This window comes from Pistacia vera, unplaced genomic scaffold (assembly GCF_008641045.1).
Source record: "Pistacia vera cultivar Batoury unplaced genomic scaffold, PisVer_v2 Contig152, whole genome shotgun sequence".
NCBI lineage: Eukaryota > Viridiplantae > Streptophyta > Magnoliopsida > Sapindales > Anacardiaceae > Pistacia > Pistacia vera.
This window is the reverse complement of record NW_022195597.1, coordinates 1,951,643-1,971,426: the sequence shown is the minus strand read 5'-3', so window position 1 is coordinate 1,971,426 and position 19,784 is coordinate 1,951,643. Positions and strand designations below refer to the sequence as shown.

General features: G+C 32.8%; 1 protein-coding gene and 1 non-coding gene across 2 annotated transcripts; one reads left to right on the top strand and one right to left on the bottom strand.

Annotated features, from left to right (window-relative positions):
* The first annotated feature begins 4,486 nt into the window (after positions 1 to 4,486).
* Positions 4,487 to 4,559, top strand: TRNAF-GAA. Its single transcript has one exon. It is a non-coding gene; the product is annotated as a tRNA-Phe (tRNA).
* A 7,979-nt stretch (positions 4,560 to 12,538) lies between these two features.
* LOC116124463 (indole-3-pyruvate monooxygenase YUCCA6) lies at positions 12,539 to 15,739 on the bottom strand. The gene is given in 5 exon segments (XM_031410199.1): positions 12,539 to 13,038; positions 13,041 to 13,220; positions 13,327 to 13,449; positions 13,711 to 13,959; positions 14,630 to 15,739. Coding segments are annotated over 5 exon segments (1,287 nt in total). The 5' UTR covers positions 15,320 to 15,739; the 3' UTR covers positions 12,539 to 12,993.
* Between the last annotated feature and the right edge of the window lie 4,045 nt (positions 15,740 to 19,784).

Sequence of the window (19,784 nt, the reverse complement as noted above, 5' to 3'; positions counted from 1 at the left end):
TGAAAAACCTATCATCATTTGTGTGGATGATAATACACCTTACCAGGACCACCCAATCAATCAATCAATCAATTAATTAATTTTAATTTTAATTACTTTAATTGTTTTGTAATAATTGATACACTAATATCTGTCTCGGGAAAGAAGAAGAAAACCCTAGCTATTCTTTTCTATGATCTTATCCAACTTTTTTCCAAGATATTTTATACTATTTTTGGGTGACAACTACCCACATAGATTGAGCAAGTAAATTACGATCTAACATGACAAACTGTATACACTCTAGTTGGATTAGACTAAACATTAATGGTGAAAGCAAACAAATGATATTTCCTTTCACAAGGAGGAAAATCATGACAAAATAAAGATAGATTTTCTGATCACATATAGATTTTCTGATCACATACCAAACGCAGTTTCAGTATACATTCCCTAAGGAAAGAGCGGTTCATATATAAAGGAAAAAGATGCACGAAACTAAGTGCGTGCAATAGGGGGTAGTCCAATTTTCCTCAGATTTCGTAATCTCATTAGATACTTAGATTGATGACATTCATAAAGGTAATAGTCAGAGAGATAAAGGTGTCAGATCGGCAGAGCTTTAGATAATTAAGCATGATTTTGTTTTAGTCTGATAGTTAGCTAAAAACAGTAAAGAGTAAGTAGAGAATATTCACCATCATCACCAAATTCTTGGGAGTATGTTGTGGGGCATCTTATTATCTCACGATCATTACAAGTGGAATGTCATTGTCTAAATTCTGACCAAATTTTAGCTGTGATTAAAATAAAAAAGTGAAAAGGCTAACTAGAGAAGTAGGAAGGAATAATCAAAACAGATACAGAAATTTTGTTGACTTGTTCCAATAGTAATAGACCTCAGGCTTTTCCCACAGTATGTGTACTTGACGTATAGATTCCAAACATGCAAAATTAAGCCGACCACCAACTATTCAAGCAATAATGCAAAGAAAAGGGAAAAGGAGAAATGGTTGGTGTGATGTGAACTGTGAAGTAAATAGTAAAGACAGTGTGCTTTTCAAATTTTCCTGAAATGATAGAGAGAATGATTTAGGTGAACAGAATAATACCCTGGAGAAGATGGAATGATTTGGGCAGTAGTTAGTAAGATTTTAAAAAGAAGAGAAAGGGTTTTAAAAAGGTGAATTAATATACTCCAAGTGGGGTGGATTCTGAACACCAGAATCTCTGTAAATTCGCATTAGCTGTCTCCTCAAATGAAAACACTGGGATATTATATAGAGAAAGCTTTGTGATAGATGGACGACTGAGACATAAAGAGTAAAAGGAATAGCAAAAATCTGTATCAAATATGATGAGTTGTGTGAAAAAGGGCGTTCTAAGTTTTGCACACTTGAGCTTAAAAAAGTGAAGAAAGTGAGGACAGTGGCTTTTCCTTGTTTTCACCAAGAAAGAAAGGTGATCTTCCACCTGCAAAAACCATCGATCTTCATTTTGGAATACATAGAGCATGCATGTGTGGAGATCAAGACATGTCTTAATCTAATCGTTTGAATAACATATGCCCGCGATCAGCGAGGGCGGACTCAGCCCCTTTGAGGTTAGGCTTGAATTAAAAATAAGAATTATTATACATATATTCATCCATAAAAAACTTGCTATTAATATTATATAGACCCACATCATATTGAAAGTTTAAAACTCTCTTGCTCTTCTCATGACTCCACCTATTTTTTATGATTTTATCCTCAAAATTTTTGACTCTCTCATTCTCTTCTCATGCTATTTGCTATTAAAACTTTTGAAGACTGAAAATGTGAAGCTTTCAATATTTAAAGTGCCAAATTAGCTCCGTTTTTGTTTAACAGTTTTAGGTATGTGTTTGGTAATTTCAATTTAGTTTATTTAGGATTGAATATGCTTGGTTTTTTTAGGTTTTTTTTATTCTAATTTGATAGAAAAATGCATGAATCTTGTAAGTTGTTTTGTGTTTGGTGTCTAAGATATTCATGCTTTCCCAAATTAAACCTAACTATATTTTACTGGACATTATCTTCACCCTTTACCCACTACTTTCCTACATTTCATTAGCTGCTCGAAATTATTAAGGAAATTTGAGTTATATCTATGTTTATACCAAGAAAATTCCCCATATTTTTTTATTAATTCATATTAAATGTCAATGCAACGTTCACTAATTTAAGTTTGGTTGGCTTTAGTTAAGTAGTTAGATCTAATCAAGTCATGAAAATTTATATTATAATCTTTTGAAGCAAAAAAATAAATAAATAAATAAAACGACAAAAAAAAAAAAAAAAAAAAAAGGAAAAAAGAAATTTGTGTGGAATTTTTTTTTATGGTTATTGTAAACCTTTTGATTATATTAGATTTAAGTAAAACGTTAGTTCCATGGTTTTTTGCTCTCTTCACATTGAAGATGGTTTTCCACGTAAAAAATTTGTTATGTTTTCTTGTAAATTGGATGTTATTTTTAACACATTTATTCAAGATTTTGCTTCTCATATATTATTTAAGTTAAAAAATATGTATTATTATATTATTTTCTTTCAGGTTCTTCATATTATATTATTTATTTGCTTAAAGTTTGATAATTTTTAAAATTTTCATTAGTTGTTTGGCAAACAATGGTGGGGAGCCGTAGAGGCCCTCCTTAGCAAAAATTCTGGATCCACCACTATCCGTGGTCCCAAAGTTTATAAAAGAAAGGAAAAAGGAGAAAGAGGAAAAAAAAAAAAAAAAAAAAAACAGGAGAAAAAAAAAAAACAAAAACAAAAAAAGAAAAAAAAAAAAAAAAAAAAAAAAAAAAAAAAAAAAAAAAAAAAAAGGAAAAAAAGAGGAAAAAAAAAAAAACTAAAGAGAGAAAAAAAAAAAAAAAAAAAAAAACAAAAAGAGAGAAGAAACAAAAAAAGGAAAAAAAAAAAAAAAAAAAAAAAAAAAAAAAAAAAAAAAAAAAAAAAAAAAGAGAAAAAAAAAAAAAAAAAAAAGAGCGGTCGTGGGAGAAAAAAAAAAAAAAAAAAAAAAAAAAAGAAGTCGTGCTGCTGGTAATGAAAATTTGCCAAATATATGGAATAAGAAAAAAAAGAAGTCTAAGACTATATAAACTGAGGTCGGTCCTTGGCGGGAGGGGACAGGAGACATCACCCTTAAGCTCTAGTTCTCATATTGTCAAACCCATTATCCACCTCAACTCCCTCACATTGCCAGAGGCCCCACAGAGCCGCAAGGAGGCTCCCCGCAGGTCCATCAAGGTTGTCAGTGGCTCTCTTCACAAGACTATCTTCAATTGTAAATTTTAGCGTTTACATTATTATTTTTCCAAAATAAAAGACGTTTGACCAAAAATTACTCAACTCAACCCTCTCTTTCTTTCTTGACGAATGGCCCTCGTCTCCTTTCTTCCATTTTTTCTTTGGCCCTCGTCTCTGCTCTCTCTCTCTTTGCTCTATCTCTGACCCTTCATCAGAGCAGTACACTTTCACACTTAGATAGCGGGAAAACAAAAAATTTCCTACCTATACTTTTAGAGAGAGGAGTAGGAGAGAAAAAATTACTTTTTAAAAAATTGTGCGTAAGCCTAAAAGGATTATTATTGTAAAACGGAGGGAGTATCGTTTAAATTTAAAGTATGCACAATAACAACTAATCAAAACCATACAAAAATGCAGTTGAATTTACGACTGCAATGACCAGCACCCTAGGAAACATAATATTTATTTAATTTCCCATTTATAACAACCTCAGGCATATAGATTTTCACGTATCAAAAAAAAGATTTTCACGTAAAGTAAGATAAAAACAATTTGTCCATCAACTACTGTTTCTAGTAATAGTAAATGTTTTTCATTAGATTAGTACATGTATTTCAATAATACAAAACTTACAAACACTTTATACAAAATTTTTTATATAAAGTGATTTATCATAATATGATTGATTTAATTAATAAATATACAGTAAATAATAGTGAATTATGTAAATGATAGTAAATAATATCAAAACAAGAATATTGTAATCTCACTTTGTGTGAATGACTTTATATAAAATCTAGAAAAATAATACAGCCACCGACGGTAGTGCATCGAATTTGTGCACCGAATGATGTGATAAAATTCTAACCGTTGATTAATTTTAACTTAATATTAATCAACGGTCATAATTTTGTCACGTCATTCGGTGCACAAATTCGATACACTACCGTCTGTATAGCTGTAGTATTACTCTAAAATCTATGTATTTATGGGGTTATTATTGGAACCATTGAGAGACAATGAAATATTAAGTACACCCATGATTTGTTAAAAGTGTTGCACTTACTCCTGATTATCATTTACTTCCTTGAGATTATCATGTGCCACTTGACAAAGTATCGAAAACCGCTTATTAAAGGATTGTGATACTTTTCAAACATTATGGGTATCCCTGATATTTTACTCACTATTTTTAATAATTAGATTCATTTAACAAAAGCTACACAACACCACAAGTGGGGATAGCTCAGTTGGGAGAGCGTCAGACTGAAGATCTGAAGGTCGCGTGTTCGATCCACGCTCACCGCATTTTTTTTTTACTTTTACATTTTTACTTTATTTTTTCCTAATATTTTTCCCATTAAACTTTTAAAATTTTTTTTCTACAATTTGTTTTTCTCCCATTAAAATGAACTCTTTTTTTTCCTCTTTAATCAAGCTGAAAACTTTTGTGACATGAAAAATCACAAACAAATCATAAATTTTTTTATTCTCCCATTAGGCTTCAATTTTTTTCTCTTTCATCAGGCTGCACATTTCATTAAAATATAAATTACATACTGTATGGGCCAAAAATCGTCTTGAACATTATAAAGCACAAACACGGAATATCTACCATATGACCCAATGCCATGGCCCAATTCCGCTTGGGCCTACTCTAAAATCCATGCTATGGGCCAGCCCATTACACCAACCAGGCTATTTATGAACTGGATCATCCAGTCACTAAGACTTTGTCCCGAATTGGGCCTCATCGTCAATCTATTTGAGTTCAGGCCCATCGACCCAAGATCACTCCAAGGAACCCAATGTTCAATTCATATCCTAATTCATCTACTTCCTATTCCATATTTATCCTAATTCATCTAAGATCCTGAATTTAACATGAATTAGGACTCTTACTCAATAAGTAAATCAAGATTTTCCTATTTACAAAAACTTTGTTATTATGAACTCAGAGTTTTACTAGGATTCAAAGATCATAGGTTCACTATATAAACAGAGGTCTGACCTCTCATTAAGCATACATTATTCAATACCACATACTAGCTCTTAAAGTCATTGCTCCTAAGAACTAACACCTTTGCCATAGCTCTAATCTCCGATCAGACTCCGATAACTTTCCCTTCCCTTAGCGCTCACTAAATAACCTCTTTCAGGTTTACCGACTTGAGCGTCGAAATGCCTACGACAGACACCACATTGGTGTCCCCTATGAGCTTCGCGCTTATTTCTTTGTGTATAGATTCAGGCCTTAATCTCACAAGATCAGTCTATACCGTAACCATAGATTTTTACTATCTACACATACAACTCGTATACACTCTAGTTGGATTAGACTAAACATTAATGGTGAAAGCAAACAAATGATATTTCCTTTCACAAAGGAGGAAAATCATGACAAAATAAAGATAGATTTTCTGATCACATACCAAACGCAGTTTCAGTATACATTCCCTAAGGAAAGAGCGGTTCATATATAAAGGAAACAGATGCACGAAACTAAGTGCGTGCAATAGGGGGTAGTCCAATTTTCCTCAGATTTCGTAATCTCATTAGATACTTAGATTGATGACATTCATAAAGGTAATTAGTGTCAGATCGGCAGAGCTTTAGATTAATTAAGCATGATTTTGTTTTATTAGTCTGATAGTTAGCTAAAGCCAGTAAAAGATGTAGAGAATATTATTCACCATCATCACCAAATTCTTGGGAGTATGTTGTGGGGGCATCTTATTATCTCACGATCATTACAAGTGGAATGTCATTGTCTAAATTCTGACCAAATTTTAGCTGTGATTAAAATAAAAAAGTGAAAAGGCTAACTAGAGAAGTAGGAAGGAATAATCAAAACAGATACAGAAATTTTGTTGACTTGTTCCAATAGTAATAGACCTCAGGCTTTTCCCACAGTATGTGTACTTGACGTATAGATTCCAAACATGCAAAAATTAAGCCGACCACCAACTATTCAAGCAATAATGCAAAAGGGAAAAGGAGAAATGGTTGGTGTGATGTGAACTGTGAAGTAAATAGTAAAGACAGTGTGCTTTTCAAATTTTCCTGAAATGATAGAGAGAATGATTTAGGTGAACAGAATAATACCCTGGAGAAGATGGAATGATTTGGGCAGTAGTTAGTAAGATTTTTAAAAAGAAGAGAAAGGGTTTTAAAAAGGTGAATTAATATACTCCAAGTGGGGTGGATTCTGAACACCAGAATCTCTGTAAATTCGCATTAGCTGTCTCCCTCAAATGAAAACACTGGCATATTATATAGAGAAAGCTTTGTGATAGATGGACGACTGAGACATAAAGAGTAAAAGAGAATAGCAAAAATCTGTATCAAATATGATGAGTTGGTGAAAAAGGTCGTTCTAAGTTTTGCACACTTGAGCTTAAAAAAGTGAAGAAAGTGAGGACAGTGGCTTTTCCCTTGTTTTCACCAAGAAAGAAAGTGTATCTTCCACCTGCAAAAACCATCGATCTTCATTTTGGAATCTACATAGAGCATGCATGTGTGGATTCAAGACATGTCTTAATCTAATCGTTTGAATTAACATATGCCCGCGATCAGGGGCGGACTCAGCCCCTTTGAGGTTAGGCTTGAATTAAAAATAAGAATTATTATACATATATTCATCCATAAAAAACTTGCTATTAATATATATATTATAGACCCACATCATATTGAAAGTTTAAAACTCTCTTTGCTCTTCTCCATGACTCCACCTATTTTTTATGATTTTATCCTCAAAATTTTTGACTCTCTCATTCTCTTTCTCATGCTATTTGCTATTAAAACTTTTGAAGACTGAAAATGTTGAAGCTTTCAATATTTAAAGTGCCACAATTAGCTCCGTTTTTTGTTTAATCAGTTTTAGGTATGTGTTTCGCTAATTTCAATTTAGTTTATTTTAGGATTGAATTATGCTTGGTTTTTTTAGGTTTTTTTTATTCTAATTTGATAGAAAAATGCATGAATCTTGTAAGTTTGTTTTGTGTTTTGTGTCTAAGAATATTCATGCTTTCCCAAATTAAACCTTAACTATATTTTACTGGACATTATTCTTCACCCTTTACCCACTACTTTCCTACATTTTCATTTAGCTGCTCGAAATTATTAAGGAAATTTGAGTTAATATCTATGTTTATACCAAGAAAATTCCCCATTTTTTTATTAATTCATATTAAATGTCAATGCAACGTTCACTTAATTTAAGTTTTGGTTGGCTTTAGCTTAAGTTAGATCTAATCAAAGTCATGAAAATTTATATTATAATCTTTTGAAGCAAAAAATAAATAAATAAATAAAACGACAAAAAAAAAAAAAGGAAAAATAAGAAATTTGTGTGGAATTTTTTTATTATGGTTATTGTAAACTCTTTTGATTATATTAGATTTAAGTAAATCGTTAGATTTCCATGGTTTTTTGCTCTCTTCACATTGAAGATGGTTTTCCACGTAAAAAATTTGTTATGTTTTCTTGTAAATTGGATGTTATTTTTAACACATTTATTCAAGATTTTGCTTCTCATATATTTATTTAAGTTAAAAAATATTGTATTATTATATTATTTTCTTTCAGGTTCTTCATATTATATTATTTCATTTGCTTAAAGTTTGATAATTTTTTAAAATTTTTCATTAGTTGTTTGGCAAACAATGGTGGAGCCGTAGAGGCCCTCCCTTAGCAAAAATTCTGGATCCACCACTATCCGTGGTCCCAAGTTTATAAAAGAAAGGAAGAGAAAAGAGGAAAAAAGAGAGTCGTGCTGGTATGAAAATTTGCATATATGGAGTCTAAGTTTCAGTAGTCTCAATCTCTTAATAATCACAATGATGTGATTGAATAATGAATAATACTGATCATCATCATCATCTTCATGTTATGATGATGAGTGTGTCATTCTCATTTAATCTCACGCTTGCATGTCTTGCCCCTTTCATACACGTAATAAAGCTCCATCTCCCATGGAGTCAGGAGGAGGTTGTGGGCCTCTTGTTCTTTCACTCACTACATTCATCATTAACCCAATCCACCACCAATTACTGATTGGATTAATTTCCCTAATCTTAATTGGATTATATAGAAAATACGTACAGCTTTTAGGAATATTCTGAAAGCAATTGCATTGCATCACAATGGTGGGAATGTGAATCGATTCATATCTTCAATTGAATTTATGACAAGTTGTCAAAGCTTTGACAGAAAATGGTACGTCCCACCATGAATTACTTTGTCAATATCTACGAGATTAATTATTTTTTTCAGCAAATGGAAATTTTATAAAGGCGCTCGACTTGTTATACCTAACAAATCAAGTTGGTATAAACTCACGCTAGGAAGAGCCAATAAGAGTTTATGAAGACTTCGTGCCGTTCAAACACTATCATGTTACGCAAGAACAAAAGAGGTAAGACTGTTATCAGTGTGACAGGTGAAAGCTTAACTTGTGAGTGATTAGAAATTGTCCACCTATCTAAGTCCTATGCAATTTAAGGATATCTCATGTACAGACAAATAATGGAAAGCAGGTTAGAAAGTGTGAATAGAGGGCTTCTATCTCATTTATGAGATTCGCTCATTCTTTAATTTTCAAAAGCAGATTCTCTCTCTCTACGTTTAAGTTTCTTTAGATTGTGACTCAGTTCGTTGCACGCGACCTAACTGTAACCATCCATTAATACATATATAGTGGACGTACTGTTCTCTTTTGAATATCTGAACCACTTTAAAAATTGTCTCTTGTCTCTTCTCTAATTGCACATTTTCATATCACGTGTAATTTTTAAGTTTGTTTAATATTTTATACGTACAAGTTATTAGTGTCAAATTCAAGCACCAATGCACCTAAAGGGGGAGGAACTCCCTATCACCCTGACCCTTGAGAAACAATCGACGACCGAGAGAAAGCAAAAGGAACAAAGGGACTGGGATGCACTGCGAGATTAATTATTTTGTTTAATCAAGTCTTGAAAGTAATGTCTAATTAGGTTTAGGTATTATCAACACCTGTGCATAAGCGTAAATAATTTGACAGACATTCGATTCGAGGAATAATGATCATATGATGATAAAAGCCAATCATATTTTAGACTGGATGATCAATCGTTGACTGATAAACTCCCCGCCACCGGATTCTGATGTTGATTTGTAGCAGTCAATTTAGAAGGAAGGCCTGGAAATGGTCCAGAATAGGGCGATTGAATTCAAGCCGTTCGGATAATCAATATTTTGGACCACAAATATTAAAGGCTTTTTGGCCCAATCAAATTGGATGGTCCTGATTTCTGATGCTGACCATGTGCACCATATGCCTACGGACCTCGTGAAAAACCTATCATCATTTGTGTGGATGATAATACACCTTACCAGGACCACCAATCAATTAATTAATTAATTTTAATTTTAATTACTTTAATTGTTTTGTAATAATTGATACACTAATATCTTTCTCGGGAAAGAAGAAGAATTCTATGATCTTATCCAACTTTTTTCCAAGATATTTTATACTATTTTTGGGTGACAACTACCCACATAGATTGAGCAAGTAAATTTTGACTCAAGAATTGATTTAGATTTCCATTAATTCAAATTAAGGTGAAATGATTTAAGAGAAATGTAATTAATTGCCTAAAGCTCAAAGATATTTTGTCAACCATATAACATAAATATAAATATAAATCTGAAAATGGTTAAGCAAATAATAAGTGAATTAATTAACCCTAAGGGGTTGACTGGGCCTAGTTGTGAAGGAGGTTTGCTCATTTCATTGAGTTTTTAGGTTCAAATCTTGAGGTCACCTACTATAATAATATTATAACTTACTTGATCTTTTAGGTTTATAAGGTATTTAATGGACCATGAAAATTAATTGAGATGCATGTAAATTTTCTGAATATTTTGATAACCAAAAAAAAAAAAAAAAGTGTGAATTAATTAGGGATTGATTAATTAGGAAAGGGCGGTGTGTGTTAAGTGTAACTTGGGGTCCTCATAGCATTAACTTTTTTATAAAATCTAAAGGATCAAAAAAGTAAAGATCCTCATGACTTGTAGCCAAAGAGTTGGTTGTAGTTGGGAGAGTGATAAGATGTTTTTACTATTAAAATAAAAAAAAAAAAATTGAAATTAGAAAGAGAAAGAGGACAGTTGATGATAATAAAGGCCTAAAAAGAGGTGGCCATTGGGGGATCTCATGGGCCCTCCCATAACCTCTATTGCTTGCCTTATATAGGATTGCAAAAGAGGAAATTAAAACCCTTTTTTTAAGTATATACATACTCGTGGCACTGCAATGTTCTTATTCTCTAGGTCAACACTCCGCGGTCGGAATAAACCCCATCATCCTGCATTCTTAAAAAACCCTAACTAACATTCTCATCTCATTTATGTATACCATACATACATATGTATATTCACATCCATGCATGCATGTAGATATAATCATATGCTATCAATTTTTTTTTTAATTTCACCAGGGATATTCGGACCAATTTGCGTGCACCTTAACTAATACTCAAAGTCCTGGAATTGTCGGCGGAGTATGCCTAGGACGACTCGAACTCATGAGCTCATATAACTCTTTTTTGCTCTTTTATCATCAGACCACCCAATGGTAGTTCGTTATCAATTTTAATTTACTTACATTACACAAGATTGACTTTCTTTTAATTTGTAATCAAATAAATGTATCATGTATGAATTTACACATATAAGATTAACACTGTACTGAGGTGTGTTAATTAAATACAAACTAGGGCTTTTCTTATATTGGATGATGAGTTAGTCCATCCCTAATCTCTGGATGAAGATTAACTCAACATCTTATTAAAAAATTAAAAATTAAAAAGCATCCTATAAAAAGGAAACCCCACCCTTGAGTAAATCTAGTGGTAGGACGAGTGTTGGGATGTATGGTTAAGGCGCATGGTCTTAGGTTCGAATCTCCTTGGCTCACAAGATTTAAGTGTCCCTAATCTCTAGATGAAGATTAACTCATCATCTTATTAAAAAAAAAAAAAAAAAAAAAAAAAAAAAAAAAAAAAAGCATCCTATAAAAAAAGAAACCCCACCCTTGAGTAGATCTAGTGGTAGGACCAATGTTGGAATGTGTGATTAAAGAACATAGTTTTAAGTTCGAATCCTCTTGACTTACAAGATTTAAGCACTGATTATAGCAGTGGGATTTTGACCAGCGTAGGGATGTTGACATGTTGTGATAGTCATATATAGGGATTAGTCGAGGTACATGTAAGCTGGTTCAGACACTCTGTTTAAAAAAAAAAAAAAATCCTATAAAAAAAAGGTCGAATTTAATTTATGTGCATGGTAATTAATTAAATTTGATGGATATTTTGTTGTCTTGGTATGACTATGCATGATAAAAGAGTATGAAATTTTATTAAATAAATAATTAGCATTGGGTCAAACTTAATCTCTGGAAATTAAGATGGGTTTGTTTACATGCAGGGTTGTTAAAACAACAATAGTGTATGATAATAACATCATCTTTTGTGAACAACATTTTGTTATCAATTTGCCCTACAGAATTTTAGATTTGACAATTGAATCATAAATAATATTTGCATGTCTGAATGATATAAATTATTTGACATAATTATTAAATATCTTGACCAATTTTTTTTTTAGGTTATTTAAAAGAGAAAAAAAAAATTATTTATTAAAGTCAATCAAATCTAAGTGGGATCGTCGAACAATTAAACTTTTCAGGTTGAAAACATCTCATCCATGCGGATTTCCCTTTTTCTTTTTGTGATTGCAGAGAAGAACTTTATGTTATACATAATAAGTTACTGTTGATTTAAAGCACTCAATAATGAACATCACATCTGTTTGCCTATTTCAAGTTACCATTACCCATTACAAGGTTATGCTCTGTCTATATATATTGATTGCCCTTAATTGACCAAACAAACCCTCTTTTCACTTTCTTTTCTTTGAGAGCCATAATTGATCTTGGGTTGTTGAATAGAGCCAGCTCCAAATTTTACCAAGTATATAATATATTTTTAGGTAATGGGTTGATCTATGATGAGAAGTGGTGGTCCAAGTTTGTAGTTGGAAATGAAATGATTTCGACAGTGAAATTGCATAAATTCACTAAATTTAGAAGATATAGATAGTTATGTAGGCACAGAAGAAAAAAAAGTAACACTAACCCAAGTGGGAAATTAAAAAAACAAAAACAAAAAAACAAAAATTGACTAATAAGTAAGGATTTGATTAATTACAAGTCAATAACGTTTTTGATTTTCCTTGTGAAACACAAAATTAAAATTGTTAATACTCTCTTCTCTTCTACACCGATCCCAAATCCGATTAGAAATTTTGTAAGTTAAAACACTCAGAAAATTAAACAATTTAATTTAGAGAATCAAACACCCCCATCCCCGCCCTCCATATTCTTTCTTCTCCATCTCTATCTAAAGAAGTCATACCTAATCAGATAAAAATTTGTAATGTACAAGATCAATGTACAGATGGCTCAGCAGGTCCCCCCACTTTCATTCTCAAAACTTCTTCTTCCATTGCTTCTCAAACTCTTGTCTTGATGGTGTGAGCGATCTTGAAAAATAAAGGTATTTTTTTTTTTGGGTAGTTTCTCTTTTCGTCACGGTTGGAGGAGTAACTAGCTACTTTGGTTGGCACCATCAAAATCCTCCAAACTTACTTATTCAATGAAAATAAATTTTTTCTATACTAGTAAATACCAAAGTCATGGTGATGATTGTGGCAAAAGTGAGGGAGAAAAGGGCATACACAATGTTTTGATTCAGCTTTCCAGCAGCGCTCAATGTCAGCTGCAAGTCTGTTGGCATCCATTGAAGCACCTAGTAATCCACGTTTAGTGAACCCCACGGCATATAGACCACATTCACCTTTCCACCCATTTGGAAATGGCCTTCGAGGCAACCCATCTTTCTCTGAAAACATCTCTCTTTCCTGACAATTTCAACCCATGTCCCTCTCTATTATTAGACTTTTGAAAATTTTTGCACTAATAATAATACTATACCTAAAAATAAAAAAATAATACAGATAAAGTTACCTTTAGCCAAGAGGGTACATTGCTTTTGTAACCAGTTGCCAATATGATGGCATCAAAGTTCTGACTTCTTCCGTTTACAAACTCCACAGCATGATCTTTAAGGCGCTTGATTCCTGGAAATACCTACACCAATTAACAAACAATAAGATTCATGATTTTAGTTAAGAACAAAAAAAAAAAAGTTGATTTGAAAGGGAGAATCAAAAACAAAATGATATCGGAGACAATGTGTATTCCATCAAGAAAAGCAAAGGTAAGACTGTTGACAACAGTGATATATAATAGGGGATCCATCAAACACTTAGCTGCTAAAGAGAGAGAGAGAGAGAGAGAGAGAGAGATTGAGAAAAAGTGATGTTATATTTGATGATCTATGGCAAGTACCTCAATGTCTCCACTTTTGATCTTGGCTAGTGTCCCAACATCCAATACGGGTGTCTTTCCTGACAAATTCTTGAGTTCAAGGGGACCCAACTGCGGCCGGTCCAATCCGAATCGAGCCGTGTCACCGAGCATCAACCATGATACGATGAGCAGGAACTTATCGACAAGACGCATGGGCAGCCACTTGAGCAACCACATGGACAACCCGAAAGTTGATTTTCCCAGCATCTCTCGGGGTAGGACGTGTACCTTCAGTTTTACCAAAAAAAATCAATTAAAATTGAAGTTACATTGATGCAGCCGAAAAAGATTCACTAGATATACTTAATGGCAAATTGTTTCCAGGCCATTACTTCTGTTCATTATACAGAAAAAAAGTAATCTTAGAAGACGAAGAAAAGGGAAAGATGCATATGATTTTGACAATGTAAAGAACATCCTACGTTTCTGAGCAATGTTGCGCATGCCTGGGAATCCCAAGAAAGTGAAAGATCAAGATTTTTCATCCCTTTCTCTCAAACATTAACCATACATATTTATAATTTCTTCTGCAGAAACCGTTTCCGTTGGTATTTGAAGCCTCCAACGCAACAGTTTTTCACTCGTTTTAACTTTATTAATGTTTTTCTATTTTGTGGTGTTTAATATATTTATATAATACTAAAAAGCAACAAAACAGTGGTTGAACATTGCCCTTTCTTTATTTATAATTTTTTAATATATATAGATTTGAAATAAGATACATTCTCATATGGGTTTGCTGTGAGAATAACCTAAAAAATCAAGAAAAAGAACTTATAATGTCACATATTGTTCATCCAAACTTGCTATATTATATTAAAGTAAAATAAGAACTTTTGTATTTTGCTTTAATGGAAAGAAAAGAGAGAGAGAGGGTTAAGGAAATAAGAATTCTTACTGTATCTCTGACCACAAGTGAAGGCCTGGCATCATGATTGCAAAGATCCAAACACACCTCCATTCCAGAATTCCCACACCCTACCACCAAAACCCTTTTTCCTCTAAACTCCTCTCCACTTTTGTACAAACTTGTATGCCTTAAATCTCCTCCAAATTCTTCACTTCCTTCAATCTCCGGCACCACCGCCTCCGCATTCTCTCCTGTCGCCACCACCAGCCACCGACACATATACTCTTTCTCCTCCCCTTTTCCCCCTACAGTCTTCACGCGCCAAAACCGAACCGTGGCATCATACTCAGCTTGCGCTACTGTCTCGTTGAACCTTGGGCTAATATCAAATTTTTTGGCATATGATTCTAAATAGTCAACGAATTGTTGCTTAGTAGGGTAAGTTGGAAAATCGGCAGGGAATCCCATGAGAGGAAGCTCGCAAAATTGCTTTGGTAAGTGAAGACTAAGACGATCATAGGTTTTGAGCTGCCATAAAGATGCTATGCAGTTAGATCTCTCTAAGACTATACTCGGTACACCCTTTTCTTTGAGACATGCGGCTGCTGCTAGACCTGAAGGTCCAGCTCCCACGATCACTGGCCCTGGCACGCATACACAACGTGAAGATTTTTTCATTTTTTCCATGAATATAGGATCATGTGCCTGTTTGCCTTCAATTTCTCTCAGGCAATCCATGAACAGTACGTGCAAACAGAGAGTATGTATACTGTTGAAAGGAAATAACTATATTTAGCTTAAGTTGAAAAGAAGAACTTGCTTGAATTCAACTTCAAGAGAAAGAGCAAAACTGAAGAGAACCCATTGAGCCGAAAAACATTAGTTTGGTGTTGGAAAGAGTAGTAAGTGGTTCATGAGTTGAGAGATTAGGCCGGGAATTTTTCTTTTGATATATTTGAAAGAGAGATTAGGTTTATGATGAGGCAATTGGAGTTGGAGTGGATTAAGAGAAGTCTTATCCACGAGTGAAAGAGAATGAGTTTTTGTGTAGTTCAATGGAGGGTAAACCGGAGAGGATGATCAAATACTACGGGGCTTAATCAGCATTCAACAGAAAGAGAGAGAATGAGAGATGGTGATATATGTCTATATATTCCTTTTGTTCATAGAAGAATTTATATGGAGACTGGCTCAATGCTCTGAAGAGAAGTAATTTAAGTAGGGACACTCACAACATATATATTTATACATATGTGTACACACACAAAAATATTAATTATTTTAAGATTTAATTAATCGTGAATTACAGTATTAACCAACTAAAACTAGATATTGAACTCTGTATAACAACGTCACTCCTCATGAGAGAGACTGACAGACCTCTTTGGGTATGGATTCACATAAAGAGATATGAGATACAATATCTCTAGCTAAAAGGACTTTAATAAAATCCTAAATTAATCACTATTACCATAACTTTGTATATATTAGTGCAAATTAATTCAAGATTATAATTGACAATAGATTGGACTGGACCTTCCTGAGTACAAGTTGAACTGTAAAACCAAAATCTGCTAGCTAGTAATCCACATACTATCATCCTAAAGTTGGATTTTCTTTGTTTTTCTTTTGAGATGTAATCATGAGAAAGTAGGGCAGCTACTTAATTAATTAAGAATAATAAGAAAAGGGGTTTTAGAGATAAACTAGTTAATTCTAATTTTACAGCTTCCAAGTGAAGACAAAGTGGAAATGATATGGTAAGAATCGTCACTAGGGTTTTTTTTTGTTTACAAAATTCTTGTTGATCTTGTACTCAAACTTTATACCTAAAATACACATGGGAGCTCCTGATGGGAGTTCCTCTCTGTTTGAAAGGCTATTCCTTTACCTAGGAGGCAAATTCAAACACCGACGGAATCCCTCCAATGGATGTCAGGCATATTGTTAGTTTCCTTGGAGAGAAATGTTGCAACCAATTACAAATTCATTCAGGTTTGAATTCATTATAATATGAAGTTGGAATAGATATTTTGATGGTGAAATTAAAATTAAATTTCATTTGGGACAATTAGAAATTAATGCAATTTTGTAAAGTTCAACAATAGGTCAATATTAGCGTGGCAGATTTGGACAAAAGAGGGCCATCCCCGATCGACACAGCAAATGTAGCTGGAGTTGTGGCTCCCCTCTCCTGGCAATCCTTTCATTTCCTCAACCTTTCTTCTAAATTACCAATCAATTGAAAGTCTTATCCAGAGACTTAATCATATGCAGTGTCTGCAATAAAAGACGTGTAAATATAAACAATAGGGTTGGTTAATTACATTGCAGTGATCCCAGGATCACAGGCGAAATAAATGTATAACAAAAATGCCTGTGCAGAAATTAATTGAAAGTTTCTGGGTGGGTGAGTAAGATAGAGAAAATCGAAGGTACGTACACTCCATCACTTCATTGTCCTTTCGCCCACTCATTGGATCGAATCTATGTATATATTTATATCTCAAGGATTATCACTAATTCAGTATGGTTTTTCCGAGGCTACATTATCACTAATAAAATAGCAAGGGCTGGACATATTCTTCCAATAAGTTAAAGCTTCGAGAAATAATATATAAAACATAAGTAATACTATTTTTACAAACTCTTCTCATTAAGTTTTTTTTTATAAATATGACGTGACAATTCGTAATTGATCAACTTGTAATATGTCTCGTCTGTCCAACATTAGGTCTTATTTGATCAATTGCGAACTTTCATATCGTGTTTGTAAGAAAAAGTTAACGAAAAATATTTATCAATCTATCTTTATTGATAAAACATTAGTGAAACCTGTCATTCTTAATTAATTAACTAAGCTATATAGTTTTGATTGTTTCCTTTTGAACCCACAATTCACACTACTAGTATAATAAGAAAAGTGAGACCAAATTAAGAACGGCCTTTAACTAAGATGTCTTGTACTTGTGTTCTAATATAAATTGGCCTTGCCCTTTATCTCTTAAACCTATTATTGTTATCTTAATTTGAAGGGCAGCCTTGTTGTAATGACCATAATTTAACCTCAAATATTTTCTATTGGTTAATTTAATCCACTATTTAATTTGTTCCCATTATAGAGGAATCGATACTCGATTAATGGGTTGATTTGAGGTAAAAATTTAAACTTGTTTAATAGTTAAAAATTGGTTGTACGGACAGAGGGTAGGGATGATGAGATGAAGTGGGGACGGGGGGGTGGCGTGTAAGGTTCTTGGGTTGATCAGTCCATGTCCCCCGCTANATAAATAATACTAGATTTATAAACTTTTCTCACTAATTTTTTTTTTTTACAAACGTGACGTAACAGTTCGTAATTGATCAACTTACAATATGTCTCGTCTGTCCAGCATTAGGTCATATCTGATCAATTGTGAATTGACCAATTACGATTATAAGAGAACGTTAGTAAAAAATATTAACCAACTATCTTTATTGATAAAACATTGGTGAAACCTATCATTCTTAATTAATTAACTAAGCTATATAGTTTTGATTGTTTCCTTTTGAACCCACAATTCACACTACTAGTATAATAAGAGAAGTGGGACCAAACTAAGAACGGTTTTTAACTAAGGAGTAATGCTACAGCCACCGACGGTAGTGCACCAAATGACATGGCAAAATCTTAACCGTTGATTAATATTAAATTAAAATTAATCAACGGTCAGGATTTTACCACGTCATTCGGTGCATAAATTCAATGCACTACTGTCGGTGGTTGTATTATTTTCCTTAACTAAGATGTCATGTACTTTTGTTCTAATATATATTGCCCTTGCCCTTTATCTCTTAAACCTGTTATTGTTATCTTAATTTGAAGGGCAGCCCTTTATCTCTTAAACCTGTTATTGTTATCTTAATTTGAAGGGCAGCCTTGTTGTAATGACCATAATTTAATCTCAAATATTTTCTATTGGTTAATTTAATCCACCATTTAATTTGTTCCCATTATAGAGGAATCGATACTCGATTAATGGGTTGATTTTGAGGTAAAAATTTAAACTTGTTTAATAGTTAAAAATTGGTTGTACGGACAGAGGGTAGGGATGATGAGATGAGATGAGATGAAGTGGGGACGGGGGGTGGCGTGTAAGGTTCTTGGGTTGATCAGTCCATGTCCCCCGTTAACATTTCATATAGCAACTTTGTTTCATAACTATGATCCCTTCTCTCCAACATATATAATATCACATTAATTCCCATTTTCATTTAATTCTTTTCATACGTACTTCACATATTACGTTAGGTTAGTTTTTGTAACTCCACAATTATTTCTCTCACAACTCCAAAGGTTGCCCTGACGATCAAGAATAATTGTTTCCTTCATTGATTTCTTAGATTTGAGCCTTGAGATCATCTATCATATTTACGGTTTACCTTAGTCGAGATTCGCAAACTCCAATAAAAAAATAAATAAATAAAATCTCTTACAACTATATTCATGTCATGCATCAATCAACATGTTCACAATTCAACCATGCATCCTCAAAGTTGAAAAAACAAAACTCTTAATTAACATAATATTCATTCACCTATCTTATACTATTTGTATTGCATTAAATGATTATTTTTATCTTTTATTTTTGATATATAATGCCATCACGCAATTTATTTTCATTAGTTATGTTGATTTTTTTTTTTTTTACTTTCATAATTTTATTTATTGTGTGTTACAACGTAATTGTATACAAAATTTTGTGATAATAATATTATTCTCAGATTAATTACGTGCAACTGTTTGTCATTATTAAGGCAAATTAATGAATATAGATAATAGAATTTATTAGAAGTGGTGGATATTGATGAGATAAGGTGTGTCTCACCTAATTTCTCGAAGATCTTAGATATGCAAGGCTGACTTTGTTAAACAAATGTTTTAGAACCATTTATTGTATAAATGACCACCTATAATAGAAGCAAATAAAATGTCATTTTTGGTATTACAAGTTTATAGTTTATCTTGCCCTTTTTCTCATTTATGATGAACTAGTGGTTTCATTTTCTATAGTTTGCTTGGCTTAATAATTAGGCCATGTTTTGGTGATTGAATTGGACCCTTATAAATATATATGCCGAATCTGATAGTTGCTTCTAAATTCTTTTAAGCCACTTAATTTCCAAAGGATACTTGTATGGGGAGTCTTGGAACTTGACACAC